Source organism: Mus pahari, chromosome 10 (assembly GCF_900095145.1).
Source record: "Mus pahari chromosome 10, PAHARI_EIJ_v1.1, whole genome shotgun sequence".
NCBI lineage: Eukaryota > Metazoa > Chordata > Mammalia > Rodentia > Muridae > Mus > Mus pahari.
Window position 1 is genome coordinate 10330387 of NC_034599.1, and position 22023 is coordinate 10352409.

At 48.0% G+C, this 22023-nt stretch overlaps 1 protein-coding gene across 1 annotated transcript; it reads right to left on the minus strand.

Moving 5' to 3' along the window:
- Positions 1–18193: 18193 nt before the first annotated feature.
- Izumo1r (IZUMO1 receptor, JUNO) lies at positions 18194–22016 on the minus strand. The gene is made up of 5 exons (XM_021207917.1): positions 21843–22016; positions 20537–20677; positions 19853–20041; positions 18890–19028; positions 18194–18777 (listed from the first exon to the last, which is right to left on the minus strand). Exons 2-5 carry the CDS (start codon positions 20672–20674, stop codon positions 18509–18511), a joined length of 735 nt encoding a protein of 244 aa, XP_021063576.1. The 5' UTR covers positions 20675–20677; positions 21843–22016; the 3' UTR covers positions 18194–18508.
- Positions 22017–22023: the final 7 nt, after the last annotated feature.

Below are 22023 nucleotides of genomic sequence, written 5' to 3' on the forward strand. Positions count from 1 at the left end.
GGATGTGACCTGTGGTCATGTAGGCTCAAGACAGATCTCCATTCTAATGAGGAACCTAAAGGTCTGAAGGGCTTAGCAAATAAGCTTTCCTTCCCAGACACTCCTCCCTGCAAAAGGCATTTAACCTCAGGTCCAGCCTGAGAAGTGGGGTACGGTTTTACTCATCCACTTTCTGCCATGACAATAAATGCCTTAAAACCATGGACTGCCTCTTTCCATTGGGATCCGCCGTGGGGAGCCATGAAGAAGGTCTTCACCTATAGAGCTGCTGTCTAATCTCCCATAGAAAGCCTTTCTGTGCTCCCAGCCACAGCCACAACCAAGCCACGCTCAAGCCTGCACCCACCATCAAGTCAAGAACCCCCCCCCCCATGGGACCAGCTGGAGCTCCTCTCCACCCCTGGTTCTGGACTAGAGCCAGCCTACAGGTTGCCACTCCGTTCTCAGCTCTTCTCGGCACCTGGATGTCCGAGAGCCTGTGAACCAGACAGCCCCAGCCTCATTGCAGGTCCGGGGACCCACGAGCCAGTTCTGGCTGTCCAGAGCCTCAGACTGCACTTCCCCACTCCCAGAGAGATGTCCCCAGGCTGCCTTAGGGCACAGCACCTGCCCAGCAACAATGTGGGGGTAAGTGTGGTCACTTCCTGCATCCTGACTCCCCCAGTGGCCATGCCCTGCGGCAAAGGGGACGTGGGACCCATAACCCTACATTTCCCTGTCTCAAGGCTTCCTGGCCTCAACATTCCCAGTGTCTGCAACCCCCATATATGGAGGCCTCCTGGAGGCAGTCACCTGGGCTGCGGTAAGTGAAGCAGAGGGAAGGGCTGGAGATAGTGGAGATGGGATCAGGGTTAGGGAGATTATAATCCCGGTCTAGCATTCTTTGAGTGGGCAGTCCTGGGTTCCTTCCTAGCAAAGAAATATCCAGGGTAGGTATTGGTTAGGAAGAGGCTGGGTGGTGACAGATCAGAAAGCATAGAGGGAAGGGAAGCCTGGGGAGGGCACATGGCTTGGGCAGTGGTCACCAGGTCATAGATGTCCTTCATGAGATCTTGTTATTCTGCTGAGTTCTGTCTCTTCAGTCTTCAATCTGCCATTGAGAGGCAGGCTATCTTCTTGGTCAGTGGGGTGGTGCTGGACATTTCTAGCAAGGATCCAAATAGGCCTAGGCTGGTTCTGTGAAAAATTACAAGTAAAACCCCTTCTAGTTGTAAGGAGGGACTCTGATCCCTTCCAAATTCCACGCAAGGGAGTGTGCTGTCATACCAGGATGGGAGGAGTTATTCCTGGTATGTGTTAATGAAGGGAGACAGGAGGGTGTTTAGAACCTCTGTAAGTGTTCAATATATTTAGGGTCGTCACACATGGGAATGGCCAAAGTCCTAACTATAAAATCAGAGGAGGGTACTAAGCAGGGCTCTCCCTCTCTGTGTCAGGATAGCACAATGCTTTAACAGCTTCCTATAAAAGCAAACCTTCCCTTACCACTCAGTCCAGCAACTGGACTCCCTGGCATCTACCCAGAAGGTTTACATTTTGTTTCTACAGAAACATGCATATGAATGTTTATGAAAATGTATTCACAACTGGCAATGACGGGAAGAGGTCCTTCACGGGGTGAATAGTGGCGAAATGGGGCACATCCATGTGCGGTGGTGGAATATTTTTCAGTGATGAAAAGAAATGAGTTGCTAAGCCAGGAAAGGACATGGAATGGGTCTAGAGAGGTGACCCAGTGCTTGAGAATACTGGCTGCTCTTACAGAGGACACCAGTTCATTTTCCAGCATCCATATGGCAGCTTACAACCGATAACTGCAGTTCTCGAGGACACTGAGACCCACAGCTCATGTGCACACATGGTAATGGTACTCACAATACACCCAGGCCACATATAAAATAAGGTAATCATTTTTAAAAGGAGGAAAAGACATGGAGGAAAATTTAATGAATATTGTTGCATGAAAGAGAGAAACCTGGAAAGGTCAAACAGTATGATTTCAATAATTTGACATTCTGAAATAGGTCTAGCTATGGAGACTCAAAAAGATCTGTGGCTTATATGCATTGTTAGATAGGAAGGTATAAAAGGAAACAGGAATTGAGGGCAGTGAAGCTATTCCACGTGATACTATAGTGGTAAATATATATTACATATATGGTTCAAACCCATAGAATGTACACCACCAAGAATGAAGCCCAGTGAAAGCAATGGCCTTAAAGAGGGGATGACATGTCTATGCAGGCCCATCAACTCAAGCAAAAGAACTGTATAGACTGGGATGCTGATGGTGGTGGAGTCTGTGCATGTGTGGGTACAGTTGATGCATGAAGGATTTTTATATTTTCCACCCAATTTTGCTATAATCTAAAATTACTCTGGAAAAGAACATCTAAAAGCCTATATTAACCTAAGCTTACTAATGGCTCTTCCTCAATGTCCTCGGTTTTTTGTTTTTGTTTTTTAACCTGTTTCGCAAACTTTCTTCACTTCCCACTTTTTTTTTTTTTGGTTAAATGGTCTTTGTAAGTGATGTTCATGTAGCCTGCTCCGGCTGACATAACACCAAACAACTCGAGCAATAAACATTTGCTTCCTCCTGATTCTGGAAGCCGGAAGTCCCAGTGGTAGCTGTCTAGAGCTGATGTCTGATGAGGCCTCTCTTCCTGGCTTTCAGTATTTCATCCTCATGTGACCTTTCTTGACTGAGACTGCATCTCTTCCTATGAGGACACTAGCCCTTCCTATTTATGGCTTACCTCATGACTTCATTCAAAATAACTATGTCCCTAAAACCTTGTCACCCAACAGTCACCCTGGAAGTGAGGACTCCAACAAATGAAGTTGTGAGTGTCACAACTCAGCTGAAAGCAATGTGCCTATAAACAATGTGTTGAATGTTTCCCTTCTGTTCAACACGTTTCCATCACATGCTTTGAAATTATGTGCAAATGGCTTCTATGCTGACTTCCAAGAGGAAGCCAGTGTATGGTTGGCCAGCCTGACTTAAAATGGGGAATGCCACTAAGGTCTCTAACTTATAATGTTGACAAGGCATTCAATCTAGGCAGGAAGAAGTCATGAGAGATTTGATGGGATCACTACTGAGTTCTCATTCAGCTTCAATGCACATTTTAAGGAGAAAAATAATCAAAAAGAAATAAAAAAATTAAGTTGCATACAGGAAGTATGCCTTTTGAGGAAGTATGATTTGGAGGGCAACCAGGGGGCAGTGTGGAGGTTTGTCAAAGGCTTTGGAGTAGCAATCACAAATGTCAAGGATCTACTGTCTCATGTCAGAGAGGCAGGGCAGTGTGTTTTTCTTCCTTTGAAGGTAAAATAATGAAAAATTCATAATAAAAATTCATTTATGAATAGTTGGCTCTAGATCCACCCAGAACTAGAAATATCTGAAGGGCATGGACTGTGATGTCACCTTCAAACCATAGCATGTGGGAAAAAATATGCAGGAATACAAAAATCATACACACAGGGAGCCAGTCACCAGGAAAGCTTAATAGACCACTTTCCACAAATTCTCTGTGAGGGAAAATGATTTTTGGGCAATGAATAGTTTGTGTTACTCAAAAATATACTTTATTTATACCAATTGTAGATTTATCTTGGAGGTAAGCAGTGAGTTTCTGTTGCCAAAGGGTTGAGAGAAAAGGGGAACCGCTTTTGATGAAGATGGAGATATAAAGATTTAAAATAACACGTTATTTCATTTCTTTAATCTTTTCCAACTAAACTCAATAGGAAACAATGAATTGAAATTATAGCAAGAAGCAATTGTGTTCTTCAGAAAGGAGATCTTTTTAGAACAGTGTGGGATAAAGCTGGAGTTGCTTCCTCAGGGAGACTAAACACTCTTTGTCCTTGGAGGAGCACTCTCTGTCCTTGAGGAGCACTCTCTGTCCTTGGAGGAGCACTCTNGAGGAGCACTCTCTGTCCTTGGAGGAGCACTCTCTGTCCTTGGAGGAGCACTCTCTGTCCTTTGAGGTGCTCTTCTGGGAAGGAGGACTCAGTGGAGAGGCAAAGGCTGGTTTCTTCCTGTGTCTCAGAAGCTAGGAAAGGCAAGAGGGTGCAGGGGTGGGTATCCTGGCTCTGGTAGGGCCAGATAACAGGAGGCTCAGCTCTGTCTCAGCCTGTTCCAGCCTGTATGCATCCAAATGGTGTTCTCTGAGTCCCAATGTCATGATCTGCAATCCAGGGTTGCTGAAGGATCAAATAGAGCTGATGAAGTGCTTGCATTATGGCAGTAGTAGTTCTATAAACTGTAGCCTCATTGATGGAAGACCCTTGACTTTGTTCAGAAAAGAAAGTGAGTAAACATTGAAGAAGTCAGCTGTGCCTAGCACTGTGCTACAAGATACACCCCCCACCCCCGCACGTGCACACACACACACAGACACACACATACACACACACACACACACACACACACACACACACCTCTGCTCGACACTGGTTATTTTGGCTTCATTATTGTGACCCAACACCAGACAAGAAACAGCTTAATGAAGAAAGGGTTTATTTGGGCTCATGACTTGAGAAGGCAGAGTCCATCTTGGTGAAGGAGGCATGGTGCAGGAGCAAAACATTCAACAGTCTCAGACTGTTGAGAGGGCTGGTTACGTTGTATCAACAGTCAGAAAGAAGAGAGCAGACAGCATGTGGGTGTGGCTATAGGCCCCACCTCCTTCACACTTCCTTCAACTTGGCCCCCACTTCCAAAAGGTTCCACAAACTTTCTAAAACAGTATCACCAGTTGGGAGACAAGCATTTCACACTCAAAGCACAACGGTTTTTCACAAGCCTCAGTGGCTTCTTCTCAGACATCATGTTCTTTGGGAATTCTTGGGTGGCTTTTGTTTCAAATTATGACTTATGAATGGGTTTAGAGAGAAGCCAAGACAATTAGGGGTTAAGTTCACACCTGCAGAGCATGCTAGTGTTGTCAAGCTTAGACCCTGATCCAAGATGCAGTGGGCATGGAAGGACACGGTCCTTGACTTGATGGCTCGTAATGCTAAGTTCAAATCCCACCTCTTGGCCACATGCTGAGGAGCCAAGATCAGTTTGGATAAAATCCTTCCCATGTCAGAAGTAAAAGTTCCCATGCGGGAGCCCTCCTCACCCCTTTCTACCTCCCATCCTGGCCAAGGCCCGCCAAGAATCCCACCCCGAGTCATATGCCTTCTTCTGACTGCAGGAGAGGAGGGTTTCCGCATAAGGCTGTGTGTTAGGGACTTTGCCGAGTCTCTAGCCGGAGGCTCTTACTGATATGTTGGCTCCCATGCAGACAATCAGGAGTCCTGCACTGGTTCATACGCTCCACCAGGGCTGTACTATGGTGTAGCTGGTAGATGAGCAGGCTGGTAGTATAAAGAGGCACTCGCACAAATCTGAGCATGAGTGCCCCCCTCAGTTTGTCCCCATGGAATCTCATTATTTCACCTGGTAACTGGTGGTGCTCAAACTTGCCTTCCTGTGCAGGTCTTGCAGCCTCCCATTGGCTTATCAGGATGCATTGTGCTTACTCAAAGCCAGATCCCAAAGGTCCTCATTGGACCTCCTGGACTGTTCCGTTGCCTATGAGAGCCTTGGCATGCCCTGTCTTTGATTCCACTGTGGCAGATGGTTGACTTGAATCCCCTAAGTGTTCTGGGTTTCCCCTTTCCTTCCCCACCAAACCATGATTTCTTCTTCCTTACCACCGAGGTTTTTATTGTTTTGTTTTGTTTTTGTTTTTTTATTATTATTATTTTCTTTATTTACATTTCAAATGCTATCCCGAAAGTTTCCCATACCCCTCCCCCCACCTCTGTTCCCCTACCCACCCACTCCCACTACTTGGCCCAGGCCTTGCCTTGTGCTAACCACCGAGGTTTTAAGGGTTGGGTCAGGATCATATCCTCACAGTGCAGGCTAGAAATGGTTTCAGTTACTATTCTTGCTGTGACCAAATATACAACAGAAAGCTACTTAGAAAGGCTTTAGCTTAGCTCATGGTTTGAGGGAGGAGTCCACACGATGGAGAAAGCGTGTGGCTAGAGCAGCCCTTGGTTGGCATCAGGAGGCTGCTCAGAACCTGAGCAGGTCCAGAGCAAAGACAGGAGTCCTAGAAGAGTCATATATATCAGCAATGGGTGTTCCTTTACCCATTACTGATTTTATGTATAATAAAATCAAGTGACTCTCCTGTGTTCACATCCTCAGGGCCAGCTCTTACACACTGCCCAGGCAAGAGGCAGGTCAGTTCCTCCATACGCATGCCCTCTAGACCAGTTCCCCTGCATCTCTGCCGCCAGGGCCAGCTCTACTGTGCTGCCCAGGCAGGGTACAGGACTGCTCTCCGGAGAACTGCAGCTGGTGAGGGGTGTGGGGTGTGGGGTGTAGCTCTATGTAGCCCTCAAAGGTCAACATGGCCTCAGGTGGCAGTACAGACCAGGAATGTCCACATGGTCTTTGGTGGTAATATGGGCCATGGACATCGGGCACAGTCCCCTGCTGCTGCAGGGCCACAGACCCGGACATGGCCTTTGGCGCCCTCCTTTTCCTTCATTCCAAGATCTCATGGCATGGCATGGTGCTGCCCACATTTGAGACGGGTCTTCTTCCATCTGCAAACACCTGCAAAGATCCAGAGATTCAAATCACTAATGCACTGATCCATTTTCTGGAAAGCGGACAGAAAGCTCTGGAAGACTTTGCAGGGAACAGTTCCTTCCTGAGACATGCCCCAGCCTGTGAAGTTCAGCCCTTCAGCTGGCCGAGTCCTGTCCAATACATCATTTCTCCTTAGGCACAGGGCTGACGGGCACGGACGAGTTAATCTACCATGCAGCAGGCAGCTCTGCGCTTCAGCAGAGCACAGAGTGCACCTGGGAGAGTGGTGCTTGTGTGGAGCAATTACTCTGTGCAGGAAATAGGGAAGACAGAAGGCACCAGGCAGAAATCGCAGTTTGAGTGCTAAGCACGGGGCAGTCAGCCATTTAGCTATTAATTCATTAAACACAGGTACTTACACTGGCCAAGAACGGTGGCAGGAAAAGGCAGGGGAACTGTCAAGGTGCAATCGTTTTCCTCAAAGAGCTGATAATTCAGTTCTGGGAAGTTAAGAGATATGTGTACTTGCTATGTGTGTGACAAGCCTGGGGAGGAGAGAGGGTTATCCTATCCTGGCAGTGGAAGGCCTCCGAGGCCTGGAGGCCTGGCTTGGCACCTTGCACCCTTCTGTAAAGTTGCAGCTTTACTGCACCTGAGCTCCCTGGAGGGGGATCACCCCTGATTTCAGACACATGATGCCAGTTCCAGTGGCCCCCAGTCTGCCTGCCCGTACCCATGATTGCCTGCCTGTTCACAGTTTCAGCGTCGGACAGCTTGATAAAAACATCACAGAGAACTCAAGAAGGGCCTCCAGTTACTCGCTATGCTTTTGTATGTGCAAGTGTGTGAGCACACATGTGCCCACATGTATGTGTTCCCTTGTGTATGCATATGTGTGATTTGTATGAAGGTATATGTGTGTGAGTACATTGTGTGTGCCTAGGTCAGAGGACTTCAGTGGTGTTCCTCAGGAGCCGTCCACCTTGCTCTCCCTTTCACTGTTTGTTTGAAGCAGAGACTTTCTGGCCTCGAACTTTCTCTCTTGTTTAGACGTGTCATGCACCCCAGGGACCTACCTGTCTGCCTCCCCACTGCTGGGATTACAAATGTGCACTACCGTGCCCAGCCTTTAAAATGGGGGTTCTGGGGATTAAACTCAGGTCCTCACACTTGCAAGGTAAACATCTCACTGAGTGAGTTATCTCCCCAGCCCATTACATGGCTTTATTATAACAGGTATGCACAGTATGGGGTGGAAGAGAGACACATAGCTTCCATGTCCTTCCCTTGGGAGTCAGGTTGGCACCCGCCTGGCGCATCAACCGATTCATATGCCGGGAAGCATCACTGAGCTGCAGTATGAAACCAGCCATTAGGACTTCAGTCTGCCTGTTTGGTGGGCATGACGGTTTAAACCACTGCATTTACCACTGAGTTCCTGTAGGCCCCTTCCTCCTTAGAGCCTCTGGCTGGACCTTCCCATGCCCCATCCTAACACTAGCTTGGGGGCTACCAATAAGCACTTTAAAGCATGAAGAAAGCAATCATCAGGAAATTCCTGGAGTTTTAAGGATCTCTATGCCAGGCTTCAGGCTAAGGAGGAAACAGATATTTCATTCCACACATCTTGATTTAAAACATCAGCCTGCATTTTGCAAGTTAGATATCTATGCCAATATCAGCTTCCCATGGGACTTTGGGAGGAGGCTCTGTCACCTCTGACTTGAGCCATCTTTTCTTTCTCTGTACAATGCAGGAAGTGCCATTTCTACCATCAAGGCCATTAAAAACCCAGGCACAGAGCAGACTGCCTGTACGATTGTCATTCAGGAGCAGAAAAGGCCATAAGTTAGGATTCTTGGCTCAAAATTCAATAGCCACCTACCCGAGACACTTTTGCCAGGTCACTTAACCATTCTAGACTGTGATTTCTTATCTATAGACTGAAGAACTGAGAGCTAGAAGCCAGTGGGCAATACTGCTTACTGGCCAGTATGATATTGTTCTAAGAGATGGAGAAGACCCAGAGAAGCTGGGTTGATCTGGAACTCTAAGCCCTCTGTTTATCAGAGGTACGGTTGGCTGATTTGCTGTTGTTCATTTGAAACTATGCTGATTGGTACTTTCTGTAAGTCTATTGTTCTAGTCATTAAATGCTTTCCGTGCCTCTGGGGAAGAGACGCACACACCTATAGGCACCTTGCACCCGCTCTGAAGTGAGGCTCTGCTACTTAGGGACCTTAGCTTGGTAACTCTCCATTCATTAATGGGGACCTCAATACCAACCTCTGAGGCCGTGGTTCCAATACATGGTTCCAATACATGGTTCCAATGCATGGTCCCAATGCATGGTTCCAATGCATGGTCCCAATGCATGGTTCCAATGCATGGTCCCAATGCATGGTTCCAATGCATGATCCCAATGCATGGTCCCAATGCATGGTTCCAATGCATGGTTCCAATGCATGGACCCAATGCATGGTTCCAATGCATGCTAATGTGTGCTGATAGTCTGCAGACAGAGGTTAATTTACTTAAATCTGCTTCTGAGCACAACTGGCTCTGTGATAGGCAAACGTGCTGTGCCTTATTCTACTCACCTCTCAGTCCACAAGTAATGAGTCACATACCACCCAAGGCCAAACAGCTCTCAATGTCGCTTATGTAATTACCTTGCTTTGTTCTCTCTTACTGTATGGACCTCCAGAAAGGAAATCATTTGCCCCGTTTGACAGCTTGAGTTTTAAACATGTAAGTGCCAATGAGTCAGGGATTACTGGAAGAGCAAAGAGGTTATTTTATGGTTACAGAATTATAAACAACTATGGAAGGAAGAATGGCCCTGCCCTCATCATTGAGAGTCCTCCACAGTTCTCCCTTGATGAGTCTCCACTGTTATGGTAACTGAGTGGCCACCATCGCTCTCTCCTGGCGAGCCTCTACTGCTATGATAACATTCTGTCCTCCATAGGAGTAGCTCTAAAATCATTTAGGAAATGGGACATACCTGGGGAAAATCTAGAGATTCAGAAGGGATTAGCATCTGGGCTAGCGTGTCAGTCACACCCCTACTTAGAGCATCAGCAAAGATGCTCATCCAGGAAGAGAGAAACGAGTTTCCTTTCAGCGCCTCTGGCTGGAGAACCAAGGACATGGGGTCCTTTCTTCTAAGCTACTTGGTGCATTTCAATCTCCATTTTCGTCCTTACAATGACTACAGAACCTGGTGATCCTGCATTCTTGTTAGAGACCCTGAACCTGAGCATCAGCTAAACCACACCCTGATTTCTGACCCAGAGAAGGTGTGTGCTGATGAAGAGCTGAAGCCACGAACAGTTGCTGATCCTTTGTTACCTAGTGTTATCTATGATCTGACCGTTCCCCACCCCCAAACCACAAGAAATCTGCAGCTACCTAACAAGAAGTACAGCTCTGTACTTCCAGTTGCAGGTTGGTGATGACGTGGTCAGTGATGTTGGCTTCCTTACTCTTCGTTCCCATTCAGGCCCCCACCCGGCGAACCAGATCAATCACAGACGACAGACGCCCCACAGTTCATCACCCTGCCCTCGGCTTCCCCAGCAAACTCCCATCTGAGCATGCTCCCATCTGATCCCACAGCTTCTTCTTCTTCTTTAAATGATGCGTCTTTCCACTTCTACCTGACTCTGCATCTCTGCCAGTTGGCATGGAATGGTGGCTGGTGGCCTTGCCATGGCAACATCTGAGCCACCAGCCTACTTGCTCTCCTTTGCCCCTGGGGTTGGGGATGCCTTCTGTTTCTACCCGCACAGTAGGATAGCTTCTTGTGGATCATTAGAGACAGAGCCTTATGAGCCTTCAGAGAGAAAAGAGAGGGGGCCGTGGAATAAGGAAACCTGTCCTTTTTGCTGAACCCTGAATTCTCAAAAGAGAAGCATGGGATGAGAGTGAAACTATGACAGTCTCCTGAGGCAGGCAGTGGCAGTAAGCAGAGTGCGGTCTGTAACCACCTTTCTAAGAAACAGCCCCAGAGAAGAACTTAACCTCCGATTGCTCCCAGTGAGATACAGGTGACTCGGCTCCTCCAGGCAGTAAAGCGTGTTCTACCGCAGATGCTGCTGGAACCATGGGCAGCTTAGAGTGGAACCTTACTCCCTCTGTCATCCCCAGCATTCTGCTGTCTCAAGGCTGCCATCACATTTCCTAGCAGAGCCATAGGTGGTAAAATCAGTTGTCAAGCCATAGATGACAAGCGTGACCCCACAAGGCCCAGCCTGGCGTGAGGGAGGGGTTACCTTAAGGGAGGCTCAGGCAGAGGCATCCGTGCTCAGGAAGGGAGGACTATGAAGGGGTTGGATACACCTCAAGGTCTGGATAATAAGCTTCGTTCTGTTCCACAGACAAAGCAGATCAGTGGTCCATTAATTAATAAACATCTCTCATCTCCCCTCTGTGTGACTTTGGGGTGTGTATCTGTTACTTTCCCGTCACTGAGACAAAACGTCTGATAAAAGCAAGTTAAGGAGGGAGGGTTCATTTTGGCCCACGGTTCAAGGGTGCAGTCTATCGTGGCAGGGAAGGTATGGGGGCAGGAGTGAGTCTCTTGGTCACATGAGGGTTCCCTTCAGGCCTCTGGATAGCAGGGAAATGAGCCACAAAGGGACAAGAATGAAACTCAGTTCAGCCCAAATTAGGTACTTGTGCAGGGACAAATCTTGGAGAGTCTGATATGAGTTATTTTAGCCATACGTAAGCATAGCACAATTCTGGAAGTTTCTTGATAACAGTTGCCTCAGTCCTGTGAGCACAGCAAAGCTTAAGGCATGTTTACACTGAAGCTCTTTCATAAAGATGGGTTCTGTGAACTCAGAAACAGTGTTCACAATAAAGGTCTAGGGAGCACGACTGAGGTAAACACAATGCCAGTGGCTGTCAGGATTGACCTGGCCCTAAGGCAACACAGAAGTCACTTAGGCTGTTGTAAAGTGCCATCATCCATAGGGTTGGGTTCTATGGCCTAGAAGCAATGCTCAAGACTTAGGAGGAAAAGGTCGGAGATTAAACAAACATAGTATTCTGGGGGATATGGGTAGGACCTGGCTCAGCAGGGAGCAGAGAACTGTAAAGTACATTTTACTCCGAGCATTCCAGGGGAAGACCCAGTATCTTTTCCCTTTGGAGAGAGAAGCGGCATGTTTGCATCTTCCTGGTTTCTTCAGTGTTTATCTGTGTGCACCATGACCTTTGGCCTTCTGCAGGGTCACTGTGTGGTCACAGCCCACCACAGTCAGGAGGAGAGGAAGTGACTGCAGCTCCGTTTCTCCTTTTTATTCTTTAGTCTTGGGTGGCAACATCGACATTCAGGGTGGCTCCTAGGCATGCCCAGAGATGTGTCTCTTGGGTGATTCTAGATACTGTCAAGCTGATGACCAGTATTAACCCTCACAGGGAGTAAAGATGGACTTAGCTCTCCATCACCACCCAGGGGAGGCAAGGAGACAGGAATCAGATGTTTAGCAGAGTTCATCTAGTTGGCTGACAAAGTGACCTCATTATAGGCAAGATGGTGAGGAGGGTGTGTTCTTGGGACAGTGGTCCTGTTGAAGAGGAAGTGGCATGGTGGCCCCCACTTCCTGACATGCCATTAGCATTATTTGTGGGATAAAAAGAGGAATACCTGCCCCTTATTGCACGGGCCAGTGGCTCTGACCTGTGCGTCGTCTGGTTTGCTGGTCCACTTGGCACCTCCTATCCTCTTCCGCAGTCTTGACAAGTATTCTGGATTGTGTGCCATTTTCTAAAACAGAAGGTGTGCAGAGCAGCGGAAATGCTAAGCATGAAAATTCCCAGCGTGGAGTAGACTCAGCACACACTGGGGTAGGCTCAGGATGCAGAATCTGAGACTGGTGTGGGAAGAAATGGCTACATTTCCTTAGCAGTGCTCTGAGATTGTTGGTGAAGCTCGGTGGTGTAGAAGGCACCTCTTGCTACTAGCCTTTTGAGAGCAGATAGGAGAGAGGCGCTGTGACACCTACTTCCCTACCTCTTTGTTGTTGGGACCCATGATTTGTCATCAGCATCTCTGTATTCCACTTGACAAGGCAACTCTGTTGCAGAATACAGCAGACTTCCCAGGGGAGAGAGTGGACAGTAGCCATAGAGACCACTGCCCCATGGTTTTCCTGAACAGCTTTGTCCCAGTAGTTGACAGTCGAGATTGAGTCTTATATAAAGAAACACTGTATCTCGTACTTAGTAAGAAAGCCTCCTGCTAGCAGACAACTATGAATGCGGCCAAACACAAACTCTGAAACTTACTTAAAACGTTATGATGTTTATTAGCCTTTTACTTTATAACCTGATGGAGTGGCTTTTTAAAAATAGTTTGTTTTTATTTTTAACTATGTGTATATGTACGTACATGTGAGTACAGTACCCGAGAAGGCCAGAAAAGGGCACTACTGGAAGTTGCCTGAGGTGATGATGGGAACCAAACTCGGGTATTCTGTCTGAGTGTGAACTTTGTAGGTGACAGTGTTGTGTAATGTTGAGACAAGAGGTTGGCCACAGCTGTGTGCAGGGCTCCTGGAGACAGCTTAGAGAGTTTTCCATTAGTGACTGTTAGGGCCATTCAGGGTGTCACACCTCTTTCTACGGCCAGAGATAAGACTCAAGATTCATTCCTCTGACTAGCAATTATGATTTTTTTTTCTGCTCCATTCCTTTGAGCATAAGGGTGTGATCCACCCCAGCACCCCCCGATAAGCCTGCTAACAGCTAACCAACCACCAGATACTCCCATTTTCTTTTGACTTGATCAGATTCAGCTCTTCAGCATTCAGAGCTCTGTCTGATAACAATTCATGGTGCGGGCTCCGTGCTACTGAAAGAGGGCTGATTAAAACTGTTACACTGAAAACAGATATGTAGGGAAATAATCTCATCTTCCCCAAGCTGGGAAATGGGTTTTGAACTTAGAGATTACTTACTAATGAATTAGTGAACCCACTGCACCCCACAACTTCCTGTGCTGCTGTGATGCTCTGAGGGCTCAGAGGCAAGGAGGCTACACATGATTTATGCCCACAAAGGATTAGCTGAACTAAGCTATTTGAGCAATGAGCCCCTTCAGAGACCCGACTTCCTGCAGCTTTTTGCTATAGCACCGGATTCTAGCTTAGGAAAAATTGCTCCTTCCTCCCAAAGCTCACCACTGAATGGAAGCAATCACAGCCTGCTTTGTACTCGCTCATTCTGCATGGAGCAGTCAGAGGGCCTGAGCCCATCAGCGTCACCATCAGCAGCTGTTCCAGAGTGCTCCGACATAGCCTTCGTTGCTGTGGGCAGATGCAAAGCTCAGAGGGGCTTTTCAGTTGCTGCTGCCGACTTTTAGGATATGTATAATGTGTTCTTAGCCGGAAAAGAATCCTCTCTGGGTTTTGAATCTCATTCGGGTGGAGTTTGGTCCTCTGGAAAGTTCATCCTCCCATATGGTGGAGGAAAGATAAGCAGTCTTGGCTGTGAACTTGGAAAGCTAGCCATGAGGATCAGCTGCCCAGACCCCACAGTGTGGCCTGAAAGCCCCTGAGGTTCCAGAGGTTTGAGCATCTAATCTCAACAGATGGCCAAAGCTTGGTGCTAATTGAGCCAGCATTTTATATCTGAAGCAGTTCATTCTGTACCTGCATTTAAATAGTTTCTGTCTTTGTCTCCATAGGAAAAGAAAGTTAGCCCCACTAACCTGTGCTCAGCCTTGGACTCCCTGCCTGTCTTCTGTTCCCTCGCCTCATCTCCACTAGGACTCCTCATCTGCCCCCAAGTATACACCCCAGAAAACCAGGTGTCTTTACCATATCTATTTCCTCTAGTTTGGCTCTTCTTCTCCCTCGCAGAGTCCCCTGTGCTCCCTTTCCTAACAGATGTCTTGTCTATAGTTCTTGAAGTCTCTTTTTTATTGTTTTCTTACATTGTTGCACTACTTTTATTAAAATATCAATTTTCAAGGACAGGAATTCTGTCTGTTTCCTCAATAAGCCATTTAAGGAGACAAGCAGTAGTGAAAAACACAGGGAAATGTACAAATGCATCTCTATTTTGGAAGAAGGGCAGCAGGGTCCAGTAACACCTCTGGACCAAGTGCACCTTTCATCTTGACTTGAAGTCCAGGTTTAAACAGAGAGCAAGAACTATGCATAGCCACAAAGTCATGCTCAAGGAGTCCCACCCATATCCGTCTTCCCTGAAGATGGTCTGCTAAGGTGTCAGAACTGTGTGACTTCTCTTTCCAGGAAACAACAAATTCCTCCTCTGGCTGGCCCAGGCTCCAGCCCGTTCCTCCTCCTAGCCTAATGTGCCTAGGGAAGGTTTATCTTATAGAATAGTCTGATAGACAAAGATAGGCACAGTGTTTCTTTAGAATATCTTCATTCCTGACACAGATAGCAAGAACTAGAAGAGCAGCTGTAAGCCTCCTTAGTTTTGAATGATTTGTGTGGATGGGCGTGAGTTATGAACACAAGTATGTGGGTATGTATACATGTGAGAAAATATGCAGGCCAGAAAGGGGTTCTGGATTCCGCTGAGCTAGGGACAAAGGTGCTTTGGGGCTCCTGGCTTGTTATGTAGGTGGTAGAATATGAACTCTGGCCACCATGATTGTGTGAAAAGTCATCTCTCCAGCCACTACCCTAGTTTTTCAATCCATGATTCCAAATGGGACCAAGTGGTAAAAACCAAATATTATTTTACCCAGTCATACGGGACCCAAACGACTTCATTTCCAGCATCCTCTGCCAATAGCACAGATTTCAGGGCAGACCAACAGCCTTTTGTCTCTGCCTTTGATTCTCTGCCAAAACGCAAGTTGTACTAGGGGCAGCCTTCAAACAGCCACATCCTGACTAATCTGCCTTCCCCGGGGCTCATTTAAGTGGTCATCGTTCCCTCACACTCCCACTAAGCAAAGTCTTCCAGTGGACAGCCCCATCCCACATCTGGAACTTCCCAGCAGCATATAAACAAGCATTCACAAAACCAAACCAGCTCTATAAAACACGCCCAGCTCTCATTCCTAAACGTAGATGGATAGCCAAAGTCACCAGACTTGGAAAACCAGCTGTGCACAGAAAACATCAGAGAGCAGAACAGAGCAACCTTGGGGGACCTGCATCATCCAGAGACGAGGGACAAGCTTTTGAAAAAAATTTTAATTAGATCTTCGGTGAGACTTAAGAAGATATTACAGCCACAAAACCCAGAGCAGCCGGCAGTGACAAACAGGGAATGGGAAACATCTCCTGGAAATAATTAAAAATGGATTGCTGAAATTAAAAAGATTGGAAAATGAATTCAAGAAACTATCAGAACACAGTGCAAAAAGATAGTCTGTATAGCAGAAGAGAAAAACCAGGTTAAGACTTAATTTTGTGTAGATAAATGGTTAGGGATGGGTTCCTCTCAGCCATGGTCTTGGAGTAGACGGTGGTGCTGGCTGGAGCTTTGAGCTAGGTGTCAGAAGTCCTTAAGCACATGTGTGTTAGTGCTTATCAAAACAATCTGAGAGTCAACAGTTCATGTCTCTCTAGGAAAACCTCCCACTTATCTATCCCAAAGTGGAAAGGGGCAGGAATCGGTCTCTCTAGCCACATGAGCTCTCCCAGCTTTACCAGCCTCATCTTTACTCTCGCTTCCTTCCTTATTGACTACAGTTCTGACTCAGTCCACGTTGGGCCAGGCTGTTCAGTGAAACACTGGAGCTGGGGGTCAGCTGGAGCTGGGGGTATCAGCTGGACATGAAGGTCAGCTTGAGCTGGGGGGAGGGTCAGCTGGAGCTGGGGGGAGGGTAGGCTGGAGATGGGGGTCAGCTGGAGATGGGGGTTGGTTGTAGCTGGCCTGGACATGGGAGTCAGCTTGAGGTGGGAGTTGCCAAAGACTGGGTGTGTAGGCTAAGGATGTGGAGTCACGTGGAACTTTGGGTCTGCTGGAAATGGGAGTTAGATATTGCTGGTTTCAAACATATCTTGGCCGTGTTCTAGTCTGAAAAGTGAAGAGACTCAATGGAAAACCTGACCTGTTGCAGAACTAGTCTTGTTCTCCTCACCTCAGTTTTAACTCTACTTTGGTGAGTTTTACACTTACAACACTTTAAAATCATTAAGCCCTTGACTGTATGAGCAAGACACCTTCAGATTCTCCATGGTTCTCCATTCTGAAGAGAAAGATGGGTGTGGGAGTGTCCCTGTATTATTATATGTTGGCTAGCTTCAAACTTAGTCAGCCTTCTGCCTCAGACTCCATGGTGTGTGTCACCATGTCTGGCTTCCCGTAGGTAATTTTGAAGGGGTATGTATTGGTTCGTTTATAAGCCATGGCCAGCTCTGTTCTTTGGGGTCTCTGTACCTCAATGGGCTTTAAGAACATACTTTTTTGTTCTCCACTGAAATTCAAGCCTTGCTTCTGTGAAACTCTTTCAGGACCCATCTAGCTGGCCCTTTTCTTCTAGATATCCTGTACACAAGTTTGTCCCTGTCATTGCTGACAGCTGTCCCCTGCTCCGGATTCTGAGTTCCACACTTGGTTTTGAGACTCTAGCACTCTCCTGGGGACATCTGTTTCATGAATAAGTACAAAAATAATACACACTGAGTTTATTGGTGCACAGAGTTTATGTCAAGAGAGAATCAGTGTTCTCGAGAAAGTACCTTAAGGGCCACAAAAAAAGTGTGACAGGGAAGTCACCATTTAGCTTTGGGAGGGGTCAGCTTCTGACTCTGGAAGGTTCCTAGCACCCAGACCAATGCTGTGAATCTACTCATAGGAAATACTTGAGTCAGTGGCCCTTCTACAAGCTAATGCTATGCTTCTGTCTCGGGCTTTTGGATGTGATCTAGCAAGTGGGACCCCTGGATTCCCCCCTCCTTTGTTTTTAAATTAAATCATCTGGTCCAACGCCTCATTTCTCTCAGTGGGAAAGAAAAATCAAAGCAGTCTTCCATGAAGATCAAAAGAATTGTCAAGAGTTGCAGAGCAGTAAAAAGGCTTTTGGGATTTAGCTGAGTGGTAAAACATACGCCAAGCAAGCATAAGACCAGGGTCAGTTCTCAACAAGGGGGTGGGGGGTTGGGTGTATCAGAAAGTAGAAAAAGCAGCTTAGAAGTCAAGGGTCCAAAATTCAAGCCTAGCACGGCGTGACTGTGGATATGGTTCAGTTGTTAGGGTTCTTGCCTAGCAGGCTGGCTCCTTAGCACAGCCTGAAAACAGGGGCGATGGCATATGTGTATAACCCCAGAACTGGAAGGTGGATGGAAGAAGATGAGGTTTAAGGTCATCCTTGAGTTCCAGAGCCAACCTGGGATACGTGAGAGTCTTTCTCAAGAAAAGAGAGGGGGATAGAAGAAAGGAAGGAGAGCGTGCGCACACACGCGCGCACACAGACACACACAGAATGTATAAGAGAAAAACATTCTAAATGACCAATAAATATTAACAATTCTCACACCCCTTAGTAGTCAAGGAAATTAAAATCTTAATGAAGGCAAGGCAGCTCTCTCGATGCATCTTGGATTGGTGCTCATGGGACTAGATCAGAATGACACATGGAGAGTTTCCTGGCCTTTTATTGAAGGTACCATGATAGGACATGTTGCTTGACTGTCAACACTGTCTTTGTCACAAAAGAGTTGGTTGTGGACAGAAGAAGCGCGGAGTCCTATAGTAGTGCCCATTCGTAAAGGCAGGAGAAATGAGGCACCGTAGACTGCTGGGTACCAGCTGCCATCCAGACCAGTGGAGATGGAGCCAAGCAGTGGAGGGACCCTGGGAGGCATGGGAAATTCAGACGCCAGCCTGCCCTCAACATGAATGGCCTGAAGAAGGAGATGGCCATGGTCCAGAAGAATCAGGAGGGAGTGGGGCTCAGGGATGGAACGACAGGCACAGAGAGAAGGCTGGGAGGATGTAAAAAAGCTGTGGGGCTAAGGCAGCGCTGGCAAAGTGGACGGCCACTTCCACGTTAGGGTTGCTGCGGGTAGGCTCAAACCACTTCTGCAGACACTGCCCACTGTTCCTGTGCTCAGGACTGGCCTTGAACGTGTTGTTCCAGATCTTCTCACACAGGTCATCCGGGGTGGGGAAGTGATACGTGAAAGGGAGGCAGGGCTCATGTGCAGGGCAGTGTTTCTTCCCTGTGGGGGTCGAGAATGGGCTCCTAACTTTCCATTGTCCCCTCCCTTCCGAGCCCCGTGCAGCCTCACCCAGGCCTAGGGCCGCCCACAAGCACGCAGTTAATCCACTCACCCTGACTCCAATCCCAGCTGTGGAGCCAGCTGGATTTACAAGTGGAAGATGAGTGGCAGGCAGTCCACCATTCCTCACAATCCTCCCGGCACAGCGGCACGCCCCAAACCCGCTGCTCTTCCTGCCCGTTTGGGTCCACCTGGGTGCAGGAAGAGAGGGGCAGATTTTAATTCTTTACAATGTCTGTAAGTATTATTTCTTCTCTTTTATCTATTTATTATTATTATTTTCTTTATTTACATTTCAAATGCTATCCCGAAAGTTCCCTGTGTGCATGTGTTTACATTCTGTAAATGCAGGCGAATGTGTGTGCGTGCACGCATGCAAGCGCCCATGCCTCTCTCTGCAGAGCTGAGAACCACCTCAAGTATTGGTCTGCAGGCACCATCCACATTGGTTTAGATTTTCTCTTTGACCTAGACCTGACCAAGCAGGCTGGCTGGCAAGCAAGCTCCCAGGATCCATCTGTCTCTGCCTCTGCAGTGCTGGGGTTACAGCAACATACCTCCACATCTGGCTTTCTTATGAGGAGTGAACTAAGGTCCCCATGCATAGTGATAAGCACTTTACTGACTAAGCTATCTCTCAGCCTAGGTATCATCATCATCATCATCATCATCATCATCATCATCAATTACTGGATAAATGAGAACTGTGAGGCGGAGCGGCTCATTGGTCCCAGGCCTTACAGTTAGTAAGTACAGGAGATGGAATTCACACTCAGATTCATCTCATTCCACCCAGCCTTATCCTACTTGCCCTCATCAGTGTCTGTCATGCTATCCTGCAGGTTCAGAGGCATTTTAGCTTCCTTTTCATCCCTGTCCCCAGCAGAGACCTCTGGCTCTGCTCCTGTCCCCAGAGGGGCAGCAACTCCTGTTCTTACTTGCCTCCTGTAGATGCCAGCCTAGGATTGATGGAAGGGTATTGCATGAGTCTGCCTCCTGTCCCCTATGTCCTCACCGGCTGGATCCAAGGCCCCAGGTTGGGGGAACACTCATGGAAGCAGATGGCCTGGATGAAGTGCTGGTGACAGGCCGGGGTCAGCAGTCCACAGTGCATCATGCTGAAGTTAAAGAGCATGGGCTCCTCAAGGTGGGCTTCCCAGCTTGTGCGGCGTGTGCAGCAGGCATTGTCCTCCCAAGGCCTGCACTGAGGTGGGGGCAGAAGGGTATCAGGAGAGGGGACATGAGCACCTCTCCAGAGGAGGAATTCTAGCATCTGAAGAATGGGGTACACCTGACCATTGACCTCCCTTCCCTCTGTCTTCTTGCCACAAAGTATAGCTTCCAGGTGTCTGCTCCAGGGGGTGGGGGTGGGGCCATAAATCCAGGAAAGCAAATGGAAAGAGGATTCAGGAACCTGGGTCTGTACCACGGGTGGGAGGGGTTTGTCATAGGAATGTTCCTCCTCCTACAGCCTTTAGGAAACTGACAAGGAGACAGATTAGCTAACATAGCCTCTGGGACCACCACATGACTTGTTTCCCAAGCGGCCAGAGCAGTTTAGTGGCAGAGCCCTAGATGGACCCCAAATTAAGGATCTAAATGATTAGGGGTGATGGGGTACAGAGACCACGTGGTCTGTATTTCTTCTCTAATAATTCTAAGAAGCCGCCCCAGCCCCTGGGCCAGCTCTGCTCTTTACCTCCTGGTAGAGTTCATCTTCTGGGCCAGGCTCTTGCTTGTGGCGCTTGGAATTCATGCAGACGTTGAGAAGTTTGTCCCCTGCCAAGGTGGGTAGGACTGCCCACAACCCCAAGAGGATCTGCCACCACTGTGCCATGACCTGCCGCAGAGAGGGGCCCATGGTAGAGAGAACAAATATTCTGAGAGACCAGGAAGGTAAGACCCACCCCACTCCTGCCAACCAGGGGTGCCAAGGCTCCCTTAGGTTGCTGAAATACTCTGGCTGCTTCTAGAACCTTCTGTGTAGAGCAGCATCGCAGAATGTAGAGTAAGACTTGGATCTGACGCTCATTGCAAACCATTGCAGAAATGTAGAAAGCAAACTGACCAACAGGGAAAAAGAGAGGAAAAAGAAAAACAAACAAACAGCAGCAGCTCTGGAGAGGAGGGCAGGCAGGGAATGGATCCAAGCTGTTCACTTAGATACAGTTTGCTCCTTTGGTAATAATATGGACTGGAAGTTTAGAGCTTTAGTCCCAACCCACAGCCAGCCTCTTGGCCAAGTAACCGATTCCCAGTAAGCAGATTCTCCTTATACCCAAAGAACATGGTGGGGTGGGATGTCAAAGCCAGCTTTATCCATCACATGCCAGCCTTAGGTCTATCCCTAGGAAGGGTCCACACCAGCTCCTCAGAGTAGCTCATCCCCACCCTGACCCTTCAACCAATGAGCTTTCCTTAGCTCATTTCAACCAACCCCAGTCTATTTCAGAGACACCCTATGTGTCAGGCTGTAACAGACAATGCTAAGACCCCTGCTGGCCTCTCAGGGCTGGGGGTAAGGAACCTTCCACCTTTAAGCCCTCATCCTAGCACAGGAACGGGAAGGCTGGCTTGTACCTTGGTGTTTACTGATACATTTCCAGTTCTCTTCTGGGTTGTACTGGCAATGGGGGTGGGGTGGGGTGGAGAGGCTGGACAGAGACACCGCCCCTCTGCTAGAACAAGGGGAAGCCCAGGTTCAGGGGGGCTCCAGTCAGTCCTCACTGCCAGGACCTCACGGGTCCTACATCACCTAGGCTTGCTGGGAGCCTGCCCTACACATCAGCCCTTTAGCCAGAGTAGTAGTCTACCTCAGGATGTCTGAGATGTGGTTTAGAGACCCAGACTCTACTGCAGGACCCATCCTGAACTCCAAGCCCAAGACTGTTCTTCCACAGAGCCAGCTCCAAGTTTGCACAAAGAACAACTTTTCTCAAAGACTGGGAAGGTAAGACCGAAGAGAGGAAAGACACCAGCCACCTCAGCATTGTCTTTAGATGTACCTTCAAGGCAGGGCCCTCCTGTTGCTCCTCCTGAAGCCAAAGAGGTGAGCGGGCTGAGGGCACTCCACCCACTGCCCTTTTATCAGCCTTCAGCTTCTATGAGCTACAGGTGTGGAGAGCAGCCAGTAGCCAGACCTGAGTAGCCTCCATGCCTCAGAGAGAGAGAGAGAGAGAGAGAGAG

Coding starts and splice junctions, on each gene's coding strand:
- Izumo1r (XM_021207917.1), bottom strand. CDS start 20,674: ATGGCACAGTGGTGGCAGATCCTCTTGGGGTTGTGGGCAGTCCTACCC. Junction 19,029..19,852: donor TGGGGCCTTGGATCCAGCCG/GTGAGGACATAG, acceptor TCCTGCACCCAG/GTGGACCCAAACGGGCAGGA. Junction 18,778..18,889: donor CAGCTGGGATTGGAGTCAGG/GTGAGTGGATTA, acceptor CGACCCCCACAG/GGAAGAAACACTGCCCTGCA.